This window comes from Thamnophis sirtalis, unplaced genomic scaffold (genome assembly GCF_051295495.1).
Source record: "Thamnophis sirtalis isolate CommonGarterSnake01/CBP01778 unplaced genomic scaffold, rThaSir2_p1.2 scaffold_6, whole genome shotgun sequence".
NCBI lineage: Eukaryota > Metazoa > Chordata > Lepidosauria > Squamata > Natricidae > Thamnophis > Thamnophis sirtalis.
The window spans coordinates 71,181,380-71,195,347 of NW_028261386.1; the positions used below are offsets into that span (position 1 = coordinate 71,181,380).

General features: G+C 36.5%; 1 protein-coding gene across 3 annotated transcripts; it reads right to left on the reverse strand.

The window, feature by feature from the left end:
* Positions 1-837: 837 nt before the first annotated feature.
* Positions 838-13,712, reverse strand: TBP (TATA-box binding protein). 3 transcript variants are annotated; one of them, XM_087718121.1, is made up of 9 exons: positions 10,532-13,258; positions 7,938-8,169; positions 5,340-5,668; positions 4,470-4,557; positions 3,411-3,502; positions 3,062-3,229; positions 2,309-2,403; positions 1,434-1,557; positions 838-1,099 (listed from the first exon to the last, which is right to left on the reverse strand). In XM_087718121.1, the coding sequence occupies exons 2-8, from the start codon at positions 7,989-7,991 to the stop codon at positions 1,478-1,480; spliced, it is 906 nt and encodes a 301-aa protein (XP_087574247.1). In that variant the 5' UTR covers positions 7,992-8,169; positions 10,532-13,258; the 3' UTR covers positions 838-1,099; positions 1,434-1,477. The 3 variants fall into 3 exon arrangements, with proteins under 3 accessions (XP_087574247.1, XP_013908543.1, XP_013908542.1); XM_014053068.2 differs by lacking the exon at positions 10,532-13,258 and adding an exon at positions 13,645-13,712 and having other exon boundaries at positions 838-1,557; XM_014053067.2 differs by having other exon boundaries at positions 838-1,557; positions 10,532-13,256.
* Between the last annotated feature and the right edge of the window lie 256 nt (positions 13,713-13,968).

The window sequence follows — 13,968 nt, forward strand, 5'->3', positions numbered from 1 at the left end:
AAAAATAATACTCTTCAGTACAGTATGTTGGCTGGAATATGCTGTTCATATGTGAGAAGACATCCACTTATTCAAGAGTCTAGAATTTTCACATTCATCCTGTTGTTTTCATTATGAAATTGGTTGGCTTGTAGCTGACAAGTCACAAAATGAATAATGGATAATTGTCATTGCAGTGGAAAGAAACCAATGGGATGAGTCTCGAAGTGCAAACAGGAAGCTTTACGTTTGAGTTCAAAGTTTCCATGATACTTTGCAATGTAATTCAATAAAAATTGCAAGTAAGCTGCTATGTATATTTCTAAATACAGTATGTCCCATTCTTTCATTGGCTGTGGTCTGAAATCACACATTATGCTTTATTGAAATTATTGATCAATTCATACTAAAATAATGATGGAGGTAAAGTCATTTTGGTATTGAATGGCTCAACCTCTTCTTGGCCATTGTAAAAGGAGGAGAGAGGGAGGGAAAGGAAGGAAGGTGAAGAGGAATTATATCTGAAATTCACCTAGTTGCTTTATAGGAGAGGGATGAGGAAGAAATGTTTTTTTTCTTTGGTACTTAAATGTATGTAAATCCATCTCCAACCCAACCTAAAAGGAATACAGTAGTGTGGGTGGGATATATTGACGTCTCTTTGGAGATACAAAATTCATTTTCCTTTCTACTACAGCACCCGGTCTGCTTTTTTTTTTGGGGGGGGGGGATAATGTAAAAAATCAATTGGAAACAAGCTATTTCTATCATTAACACATTATTCCTCTGTAGCTGTAAGTCCTCTTGGAGATAAGAACCTTAAACTAAGACACAATTAAGAAAAAACACAAAAATAGCTGAAATGGCAAAACATTACTTTAATACTGGATTGTTAATAAAAAATCTTATAAAAATCAAGTTATTTTAGCTATATGCATGCAGTTAGCACATTAAAACAGCAAAAGCAAAGATTGACCACAAATTTTACTATTCAAATTATTTAGTCAAGTAATTATACATTTAGAATTGCTTCACAAAATAATATATACAGCCATCTGTCTTCGCTAGCAAAGTTTCTGTCCTGCTGAACACTGGAAATGTAGGGAATGTGGAAGTAGGTCTAAAAGCATAAAATTAACGTTTCTGATTATAAAATCCACGGTTGAAAGAATACTGTAAGTAACCCCAGAGTTTTAAATGTTGGATAATACGGTTTAACCAGTTTGCCAGCATAAGACACTCAGATTTTAAAAATTAGCCATTTTAAGAGCCAGAAATATAAATAAGCTCAGTTTTTCTTGTGTGAGAATATGGTGAAGCAATGCACAGTAACTTAGTGCAGACGAAACACACAATGATATGTTCCCTTCCCGTGAAAAACAGGGAAAGAGGCACTATCTGGGAAAAGATTCCAAGTCCTGATGTGTGTGTTACTGCTGTGCCATAATCAATACCTTTAAAAATGTGCTCCAGCTTCATGAATAAACACATGGAACTGTTACGTCGTTTTTCTGAATCCTTTTAAAATAGGATAAATATTTTCAAATGCTTCATAAATTTCACCTCTGACTTTTGCACCTAAAAGGAAAGAAGAGACTATTTAACCACTATGTTCAGAGATTCTGTAGCTACCATTATCACTAGTTTTCTAATTTTCTTAAAGCATTAACAAATTGTAAATGTGGAATTCAAACCTGTGCACCAAATTCATAGAGCATTTGTTCAGCTGTTAAAGCAGTTGGGGGTCTTAATCTGGACTCCACAGGAGGTCCTTTGGCAGTAACCCATGCCCTCATCATTACTATCAGGTGATAAAACAATACTTATCACTTATTTTTAACGGGAGCAATATATGAACAATTCCTAGGATGCTAGTTAAAAAGCCCTCTGGAAGAGTTTTTAACCTGCTTCCCAAAGGCCACCAGCTAGTGGAAGTCTATTCCACAAAAGAGAAGCCATAACAGAAAAACATCTTGTCAATTCCATGGTAATTGAGAGCTACCAACAATCGGATTCTGTTGAAAGAGACAGTCCCACAGGTCATGCAGCACCCAGCCATATAGGACTTCAGACAAAGCTTGTATTCTAAATTGCATCTGGAAACTTACAGGCAGCCAAGACTGGGCCTGTAGCACAGGCATAGCATGTTTACTGCATTCAGCACCAGTTAGCACATGACATAGCTGTATTTTGTACCAACTGTATTTTCTTAGTGGTCTTTAAAGGCATACTATCCCATTTAATTGCTGTTAATTAGCTATTTGAAATCTTTATTGGGTACTTTTCGGTTTGCTACAGTCAGTGCACACAAATTTCAAATATGGCTTACCTGTTAAAACTACCTTTCCAGAAACAAATATGAGCAATACAATTCTTGGTTTGATCATTCTGTAGATTAAACCAGGAAACAATTCTGGTTCATAACTGAAAGAAAAGTTCAATATAAGTAAAATGTAAAGCTAATGTAGACTTATCAAAGTATTTGCTCAGAAATAGAAATATATTTTTTTCCTTCTGCCACACATAGATTAAGCTGAGATGATATTAAATCATGTCTTATGTATCCCAGGGCCTATCATTATTAGTGCTAATTCCTCAATATAAAAGTTGAGGATATAGTAGACTGCATATAAGAATTATTGAACTATTTCTAATAATATAATGTAAGGCCAAGAATATTTTAAACAGGTTGGGCTAGTGTGAAATTCAGTTTTCACTTTTAGAGTTGTTCAATTAGCATAGTATCTTATCTACTTTCCATTACTACTCTTAAAGATTTAAATTACACTAATACATATTACACCAATACGTATTAACAAATGATCAATTTTCTGTTCAAATAAAAAAGCTTTTTGTTTCAGTATTGAAGAATTGAGCACAGAATCTTACACAAATTTAAAATTGTTTGAAATTATCTATACATTAAAGATATATCAGAACTGCCTATGGCTGCCTCTCTTTTGCATTCAAAGAAGTACATAAATGACTCAAAGCAAGTATGAGACATTTTAAATAAAACTAAGAAACACAACAGAAAATGTTTTCAATATGCATTTAAGATAACATATTTTTTTTGTCTTACCTGCTAAACTGTTGATGCGTAAGAACTAATCCCTCAAGTCTGATGGGGAATTTTACATCACAACTGCCCACCATATTTTGAATTTTAAAATCCAAGAATTTTGCAGGAAAGCCCAACTTCTGTACAACTCTAGCATACTTTCTCGCAGCCAGCCTGGACTGTTCTTCACTGGAAAAAATATAAGATGCATTGTATTTCATCAAGGAATGTCTGAATGATATACATACAGTTTGTAAATTACATACCTATTAGCTGGCTTTTAACAGATTACCTATGTCAAATGGCCATATCTGTTGGGCCAAATGCTAATAAGTTAAATGGCTGCAGACAGTTGCTTCAGCTTGCATACCTTTTAGCTCCTGTGCACACCATTTTTCCAGAGCTGAATATGAGAGCTGTGGTACGGGGCTCTCTTATTCTCATAATTACAGCAGCAAAACGCTGAAACACAAAAAAACAAATACTTTTATAACTACGGTACAACAACAAAAATCCCTAAACATACATTAGTTAGTAAGTTGAAGTTGCATTAATCTCCATTCTTCACTTTAAAAAAAAATCTAGTTACAAATACAATGTAATACAATATATTAGTTCCTTTTGTTTGTTTAAGGAAAACACATTTCTCAAACTTGATAGCCGAAACATTGCAGTAAGTTTGACTTGAATTCAAGTAGAATAGACAGTACTTTCTGAAGACGTCTCTGTGGTCATGTGGCCGGCATGACTAAACGCTGAAGGCGCACAGAATGCTGTTACCTTCCCACCAGAGGTGGTTCCTATTTTACTACTTGCATTTTTACATTCTTTCGAATTGCTAGGTTGGCAGAAGCTGGGACAAGCTGGGTTGGCAGAAGCTGGGACAAGTAATGGGAGCTCACTCCTTTACGCAACTCTAGAGATTCAAACTGCCGACCTTTCTGATCGACAAGCTCAGCGTCCTAGCCACTGAGGCGGTTTGCCTTCTTTTACAAGAGCGTTAACAAGATTTTCTTCCCACAATTACTACCAAAAGGGAAAGTCACAATATAGGTTGCTTGGCATGAGGTATGAACCCAGCCAGTTTTGTAAACCATTCTTTATGGCCAACTAGAAATGGGATCTAGTAGTTCTGTCAAATTTTACCTTTTATTTTACCAAAACTACTGTATATCACAACAAATGCTTATATATTTTGCAGTTTTTAGTATAAAATGGTTTGACAGAACATGAATGCACAGTGGCATTGTTCTTTAAGGTTACTACTGCAGCCCCAAAAATCTTTTCTTGGCTACATTTAAAAAGCATACTCAGAAATGTCCTTTGCAATAACTGAAGCAAGTAACATGAGCTATCAGAAGCAAAAATAGCAAAAAAAACCATCATTGATTAATGTAACTTTAATTGTCACCTCTCCGTTATATCTTACCTTGGGATTGTATTCAGCATTTCGAGCACGAAGGGCAATGGTTTTGAGGTCGAGTTTGCAACCAAGATTTACTGTAGACACAATATTCCTGGAGATAATTCAGAGATATATTAGGTAATCTTAAAAGCTTCAAATAAGGACACTCTACAAAAACTAATTACAAGAGTAATCACGTGAGCAATAGTTACAAGCCATAATACCAGTAAAAATCTAAACTAAAAAACCTCAGAGAAATCTTAAAATGACTGAAAGAATTTTTAAATCCAACTTAATGCATTGGCATTCTGAATAAATGCCCGCAAGGTACCTGCATTCAACACAGCAACATATGCAAGTGAAACAGAGCCACTTGGCAGCATGAACTCAAAATGCAGGTTGCCCAACTTGCTCTAAAAAAAATAATCAATATAGAATTCCCCCTTAAAATGTACCATTTTTAAAGTACAGGTAATCCTTGAGTTATGACCACAACTGAGCTGAACATTTACGTTACTAAGTTAAACATTTGTTAAGTGAGTTTGTCCCATTTTTACGACCTTTTTTGCCACAGTTGTTGAAGTGAATTGTTGCATTTGTTAAGTTAGTCACACGGTTGTTGAATGAATCTGGATTCCCCATTGACTTTGCTTGTCAGAAAGTCATAAGAGGAGATCACGTGGCCTTGGAACACAGCAACAGTCATAAATATGAACCAGTTGCCAAGCATCTAAATTTTGATCACATGATCATGAGGATGCTACTATGGTCGTAACTGTGAAAAACATTAATGAGCCACTTTTTTCGCAGACGTTGTAACTTTGAAAGGTCACTAAATGTTATGTCAAGGACTACCTGTACAGGATTTGCGAGCAGAGTGGAATCTGCACTTACTGCAGCTGCGGTACAATCCCAGAGCTTTCGGAAGCAGGGGTGGCAGGCGTTATGGGGGTCATGGGAGTCATGGGAGAGGTGTAGAGAGGTGTGGTTCCTGGTAAAGGGGCAGTTGTAAGAGTCTGTGAGTGGAAGAGCTGTGGGGTTTGACCAGATGCTGCTTGTGTTGGTTGTGAACTGGACTGCTGTGCTGCTGCTTGTTGTTGCTGCTGCCTCTGTTGTTCTTCCAGGATTGATAAACTGTTGGTACTCTGAGCAGGTTGAGGTGTGAGTCCAGTGCCATAGGGCATCATAGGACTAAAAATAGGGATGCCTGGAGTCATTGCACTCTACAACATGAACACAATTTTTAAAAGTTAAAGACTGCAACATACATGAGTTATCATAAACAAGATTAGGAATGCATAGAATTATTTACAGAATGGCTGCTGTATTCTGGATAGCATAGCAATAAGACTTATATACTGCTTCTCAGTGCTTTACAACCCTCTCTAAGCAGTTTTCAGTCACCACATTGCCCAACAATCTGGGTCCTCATTTTACCCACCTCGGAAGGATGGAAGGATGAGTCAACCTTGAACTGGTGAGAATTGAAGTGCTGGCAGTCAGCACAATTACGCTGCGCAATAGCATTCTAACCATTGTGTCATCATGGCTCATAAAACACAATTGCAATCCAATATATATTTATCCTAGAAGCAAATTCAATTGCACAGCAATTTGCTTCTGAATAACCATGCAGAGGATTTTGTTCAAGATACAATAGAGCAAAGATGACCAAGCTGCTTTTGCCACTATATTTTACTTTTGGGTCTTATTCTATAATTAATTCATATTCATAAGTATCACAATCAAATTTTCAACAGTGAAACCATCAAAATTTGATTTTACCCGATTTGCTTTAACTAATCCTGCAATGTCTTTAAATCAACATTTCCAAAGTTGAAGGTAGCAAGAACACTGCCCGGTTAAATGAAAAAGGGATGTTCACATTACACTATTCATTTAGAATTGATGCATCCAATATTTTTTTGGGTTCGTGAAAATGGATGGGTTTTGCTGCCAAATTAAGTGCTACAATTTAAACGTATTCTAGTGGACCACAAAAATTGAATTGCGAAAGGGACTTTCGGGGAAGCAATGAACTGAAGGTCTAGAAAAAGTGGATCTGACAACTGCAGTAGAATGAAGAGCCAGTGAGCAAACTGGCTCTATAATTCCTCTCCAGACAAAGAAAGGATGTGAGGTTGCCCACGAGTGCTTCAGACAGCAACTTCTTGCAAGAAAACCCAAGACAGCAGTCTCCAGCAAGTTTACAGCTCTGGAACAGCCATCACATTCAAAATATGGTCAGGCAGCTTTCAAAAGACAGTATGTTCATACTTTCTTTCTAATTGCTTTTGGAAATTGTTAACTGTTTCTCGGCTATTAGGCACCCTTGGATCAACAGGTTTTAGAGCACCAAAATGATTTTCCTTCAGCAGAAGAAGCTTTTAACTACAGGTTTAGAAAATTTTTGTTTAGCGGGGGAGGGAGATACAAACAAACAGCAAACAGATGATTAAATCTTTGTTTTTAAAAAGTTACAAATGGACTAAGGCTTCAGATAATATTCAGTCTGGAATCAATTTATAAAGAATCCTCTCTGTGGGAAAATGCTTCTGTTTTGATTTTTTTTTTAAGAAAAAACATAAAACTTTAAAATTTGGATACTAGAGGGTACTAAAGATTACAATTAAAGAACACTCAATTTACAGAATGAAGAAAAATATATGGAAAGGGGGATTATATACTTGTGTTATTAGGTATTTTGGCTATATGTTATTGGACCTCTGTTGATTGGATAAGGAGGGCTGAAGATTTAGAGAAGATAGAAAACTGCTTGAAGTATGGATTGAAAATGTATTTGATTATATTTTAACAGACAGTGATAAGCTGTTAATGCTGAATAATACTTGCTGGTGATGAAGGGGAAAGTTTCCTCTCTTTTTTTTTTTTACTATTGTTAGGTTTTTGGGGGGAGGGGGGAGTTCTCTCACTTTTTTCTTTTTTAATGTACATTTGTATCAGACTTTTGAATTAGTTTTATTTGATTAAAATAATCTTTAATAAAAACTATTGGGAAAAATACAAAAAACAAAGCAGAAGAAAATGCTTTCTGTTCTGGTTCCAGTGAGGTTAGAAAGCCTTAAAATAGAAGGACAAAATCAAGAACTATGTCCATATATCTCAAGCAGATAAACCTGAAGAGTTAGTCTGTCAAGCAATTACTGTTCTGTTCACGGCAGGAGTTTCAATAGTGAAACTATGTTAACAATGAACAGTTCTTACTGCCTTAATATCCATCACTGATCCCATCAAAAAGATAGCAATAAGAATTAACCGAAACTTGTCCTAACCTCGCTGGCATGGCGAGTAGCAATCAATATAGTATTGAGGTACAGAGAGGTTATAAACACAACTGTTTTAAAATTCAAGGAAAAGAAACAGCAAAGGAAGGTTTAAAAAAACCCATCCAACACTGCAGGTCTCTAAAAACTGTTTTGAAAGTTTTGTTTTTCAATAAGTTAATTAGTGTATATATATATATATATTTACCTGTGGGGATGCTAAGCCCTGAGCATAGGGTGGTAAACTGTTGTTTTGATCCATTGCAGCAATCAGGTGTCCAGTCAAATGAGGACTACTTCCAGAAATTAAATCCAGAAATCAAGCTTCACAACATCTACCTTAAGGAAGTAGCTTTCCTTAAAGCATCCCAAAAACTAAATTGCAGTCTGTATTGACATATTTGATAAAACATCAAGTATGTAAAATAAAGATTCCAGACCTGAAAAAGAGAAAAAGTCTCACATTACTGTGTTCAGGTAAAATTCATAACATATATTACTCCTATGTTGCAGTAACTATTTTCCATAGATGAACTAATGTTTATCATGTTTGCTGTTTCCAACACCACGGGAATGGAATTCAGAAATTAATTACATATAGTTAAATATCAAAAAATCAATTAAAAATCTGCAATGATAAATCTTACCTTTAAAGCTTTCAATTAAATAAACAACATTTTAGTGCAATATAACATTTAAAATTACAGCAAAAAGTACATAAGAGAGTTTGTGGCAAGCTTTTTCCCCAGAAAATGGGCCAAAAAAAATAAATAAAATTCCCACTTGACTCAACTCTGAAAACAAAGGATATACACATAGAAAAAATATTTAACTTTTTTGTTTCTTTTTCCTGCCTCAGTAATGACCTGAATTAAGGAATAATTTATAGTTACATTTTGGAAGCATAACAAGCAACAGCAAACCAGTTGTCACTTTTATATTCCATAACTATTAAAGAAGAACAAACCAAACAAAATAGACTAAAAAAATATCAGGTAAATTCCTAATAAAAGGAAAAACAAAACTGAGTAAATTAAAAATACTTAAATTAGTTCTGTCCTATTTTTTATTTCACACAAGAAAGTCATCTACACCTTCTCTTGAAGCAAATTTCTAGATAGAAAGGATTTTGCCTACTCCTTTCACTTATATCACTGCATACACCCATTTCCTTTGCATACATTTAGCTACAAAATGCCTCAGAAAAATCAAGACAATCACATTTTATTTTAAAAGAAACGTTTGCATTCAAATGGATATTCACATTCAAATGGATACAGTCCTGAGCAAGAATATAAGGCAAGAATCCTCTTTAAAAAGAAGAAACCTTATCAAGGAGAGTAAATATACCCAAAGCCAGGTAAAACAAAATATTGTTAGTTTTTTTCCTGTGCCAGCAATTTAATAGCAGTGATTCTCTAACCGTGTTTCATGGAGGTGGCCTATCGCAAACTTCAAACATTCACCAGTCTGCCTATTGCCTCTAATTGTTGCCTCAGCTTATTGCTTGCCAAGCCAGAGTGTGTTCATCACCTCAGCTCCCACCTCCCCCTGTTCAGGAGTAGTCAATGGCTTACAAAAATGGATTAGTGGCTAAAAGCTGGTTTAGTGAAAACAACAACAAGAGGCGCTATTCACACTACCACTTCTACTAACATTTGGAAAACTTATTATAGTAAAAAAGTCTCAAGACAGTTCCTGACAATGAGTCCACATGTGCTGTGTTAAATGGCACTATGATTTGCACAAGCAGCTTCAAAAGAAAACTACAAATAGGAAATAGGATGACAAGTATCTAAATGGGGCTTCATTGGAATGGGAACCTAGTCATTCCTCAATTATACAACTATAATTATTTCTTCCCAAATATGTATAATGTTTTTAAGACAAAAATGTAGAGAGAGGGTGTTTGATCGGATGATTTTCAATTACAAATAAATTAAGAAACATTGGCTCATAAGTTAATGCCTGTTTACTCCAAGTAATTGATAAGAGCCTAATGCAAAGGCTGAGTAAAACAAGATATCAAAATATTCTTAACAGTAACTGTTTCAAGACATATTCTGGCCTCAAAAAGTCCATGTTCAATCTCTTCCAGAACACACTGAACCACTGCTGATCTGAAGGATGTATTTTTGCTACTGCTGAATTATCCCAAGAGTGATTCAGTCCAGAAAGAAGAAATAAATATAGCAGCAAAAAGGGCAAATGAATATTGTCCACTGTTTTGGTTTGCCTGGCTTGCATTAAGTCAGTGTTTCTCAACCTTGGCAACTTGAAGATGTCAGGACTGATTAAAAATGGTTTACAGTATCATAATAAGGATGATTCAAGGCTAGAATTAAGGTTAATAAAGAGAGATTGAAGGAGCTATGAGGACTATAAAGCAATGCAATACTACTCTTCAAAAACCTGTAAGTACACCACAGAGAAGAAAGTTAAGACTTATAGAGTACTGTGCACAGAGTAACAGATTTAAGTTATAGGAAGACTGATTTGACTTACAAAATCTTCCTAGCAGTAAGAACAGTTCAACTGGAAAACTGACTGCCAGAGAAACTGCTGATTCTCTTCACTAAATGTGTTTTAATATGAGCCTAAATAACCAATGATTGGAGATTATTAAATTTGAATTCCTGCACAAATCATGAATTGGCCTATGTGGATCCATCCTACTGTTAAGATTCACTTTTAATAAACAAGAATCAATTAACCAAGGCCTTTGGATTACTGTACATTGTTCAATTAAATAACTCATCTGTATGTCACTCTTAGCTAGTATTCTGAAGAATTCTAGCTTACCATGACTAGTTCAGTCAGTCTCTTTGTGGTGTTCCTTTTAGCAGGTGATAAAGAATCCATGAAATCTCCTTTCATTGTATATTTAGCACAAATGGAAAAGAGGATCCTTGTCACTTTCTCCCACCAAGAACAAGTTATAAAAAAATCAAGAACATGGTTATCAAGTTGTAATTTGTTACAAAAGTAGCACAAGACTTCTCTATTTGCACACACTAAATAAACCACAAATCCTGTACACTTTGTTTAGTCATCCACACTAGAGAAGTTATACTAATGGTCATTCCTGCTACCGTACTAGGAGTAGTCATTTATTTTAAGAATTATGATTTAGCAGTGCAGTAGTGAAAATTAAAAATAAAATTTAATGCTTACTCAATTGGACGCATAACTTCAATAATCTAAAATTATCTAGCTAAAAACATAAATCTATACTTAAGAAATTCTTTTTCCATAAGAATTTTTATCTGCAAAAATTGTAATCAGAATACATAAGGTCTAAATATCCTACCTGTCAAAAGTGAACAAAAAGATGTGACAAACAGCAAATATTCCAATAAAGGAGAATATTTGTAGCTCAGGCTTGAAATGATGGGTCATTGGTGTCCTCTTGCTTGTTTTCTTGCAGAAGTTTCATTACCCAAACTAAACATCATCAGTGATAGTAAGAACTAGAGTTTGCTCTCAATTTATATTCTAGGGGCATGCCCTGTGGTGGGAATGGTCTTGGTCTGATGTTAATCTTGGTGTTAATCTATGATCATCAGAGTGATGAATGACAGTGAGGAGATGCCTGGGTTTTTGTTCCCTTTTTGGCTTTTGCACACATGTAGATGTTGATTATGTCTATTGATGGCCAATTTGTTAAAGTGCCAGGCTTCTAAGAATTATCTAGCATTTTTGAATTTGGCTTGGTCTAGGATGGTTAGTTTCCCTGTTAAAACTATGATAATAAATCTTAACCAATCACAAGAATAAAAGATCAAAATACCTCCCCATCAGCAATCAGTACTCTGAAGAGCATAGATTAACACCAAGATTAACACCAGATTTACATTCAAGAAGTAATCAATACCCCAATCAAGGAACTGCCAAACAAGGTAACAGTAAAGGGTTCAACCAAACACCTTCCAAAACCACTCCCACCAACACAGATAAGGCAAGCACTGATGTTACTAGTCTGGATAATGAGACCTCTGCAAGAAAACAACTAAGCTCAGAAAAAAAACCAGACTCATCAGCAAAATATTCTAAATTTGAAAGGACTTATTTCCTATTTTGTGGTTTATGTATGGTTTTGTGTCTATAAGCAACATTAACCATAGAATGTATACATACAGAGGACTGAACTATAAACAAGAGTTGTTACACTTTGGTTACATTTTATCAATATTTGGAGGAATGTATGTACTGGTATTAATATTTAAACTAATATGTCAGTAGTATAAATGGGATTAAGAAATCTCATCTATTTCTACACAAATAAAATCAGAGCAAATATTAAACTGTCACAATTAAGTACAGTTCCTCTACATTTAAAACATATAAATTTATTTTTTAATTCTCAGTTTCATGAGAAAACAAAGCATGACCATGCTCATTGGGGATAACCCTTTCATTTTCCACAGAATCTCTACATTGTGACCATTTCTCTGCAGTGATTTCTAAAATACTGTAAGAGGATAACAAGAATGCCTCTAATGTATAGCAGATTGCTGAAGTGGCTAAGAGATCACAACAGAAGTGGTATAACATTTTTCTTTCCTCCCCATTACAAATAGGCGGCCACCCACCACAGACAGCATGAATACAATAAGCTTGAGTGGGGGTATGATGCCTATAAATACCACTACACTTTGAAGTGCATTTAGAGGAAAATTGCAAATGGGTGAGTCTCAAAGGCATCAAGCAGATCTGTCTGATGCACTGATCTTCAAAAATTATTTTACTATTATACTACGTTTAAAACAACAATGTAAAAAATTTGATTTCTTTATTAGATTGATCCATTTACATTTAAGTACCTGAACTAGTACAGAGCCACTGAAAACAGGTTCATGGCTACTGGGGCTATTAAGGGAAGAATTGTGGAACAGGATTCCAATGTTCCACTTAACAGAAAATTTCCCAAACATAACATGACTGTCTCACCAAGTTTTGAATAAGCTAAATTACATACATTACCATCTAAATATGGGGTAACTTTGTGTAAGGGCAAAGTCTAAAACTGCAAAACTATGCCATTCGACGGTTCGAATCCCTAGTATAGGTCTCCTGCGTGAGCAGAGGGTTGGACTAGATGACCTCCAGGGTCCTTTCCAACTCTGTTACTGTTAACATTCTTAAGAGCCCACATTATAGATCCGTGTTAGCCAAAGCCCTTCAACCATCTCAAGAGAGCTGAAAATCCATTCAAATTACCCTGAATGAGTTGTTCTGAGACACACATTCATACCTTCTCTACTACACCTCTTTGTTCAGCCCAGGCATATTCCTTTCACGGGCGAGCAAATCTTACAAATCAGCCCTACATACACAGAGGGATGTGATGTTTTCAGACAACCCATGCCCAGGGATCGGTCTGTGTGAGTGTACACAATAGCTATCCGAGGAGTTTTATTTTATTTATTTATTTATTTCGTCAAGCATGTATTAGACAACATATGCATGTATGAACATGATTTTGGATACATGAAATGGATACGAATAAAAAGAAACATTTGGACAGGGACGGTAGGCACGTTGGTGTGCTTATGCACGCCCCTTACTTATAAGGATCACCAACTGCATTGTGACTCTTCAAGGTTGACACCTTGGCAGAGGAAAAAAAGGGGGGAAGGGAGCGGGGGGAAAAAGCAAAGCTCCCCTTCCTGAGTTTTCCCTTCGAAGCGGCGCAGCCATTCAATCTCCAAGCAACACTCAACGGACACGCTGACTCCACGTCCCGAAGTGACCGGGAGTGGGGGGCGTTAAGGGTTTGCAACCGTTTTCGGCCCACACCTCCTCCGCTTTTGTAAAGTCCGCTAAATAAGACCCTCTCCCGGGGCCCCGAGCCGGCAGACTTGAGTCCCCCCGCTAGAAATAAAGGCGCAGCGCTGCCGGGCCCGGCGACTTACCGCTCCAGAAGTTCTGCCGACCTGAGCCGTGCCCCCGCGCTCGCCTCATCCGGCGGCGCACCTCTTCTACGTCATCAAGCCAGTCGCGGACATAACCTTCACAAAGCCGTTACTGCGGGCGCCACATCTCTTAAGGGCGGCAAGAGAGGGCGTGGAAGCCGACTTCCAAAGTTGTGCCTGGAAGAAGTCCTTCCCAGCTTCCCGCCCGAGTCAATACATTGATTCATGCAAGGGGGTGGGGGGACGAAGGGGACGCATCGGGTTAAGAAAAACGACGAAGAGCTGAAAGGTGGAGAGGTGGGGTGGGGAAACAATCAGACCCAT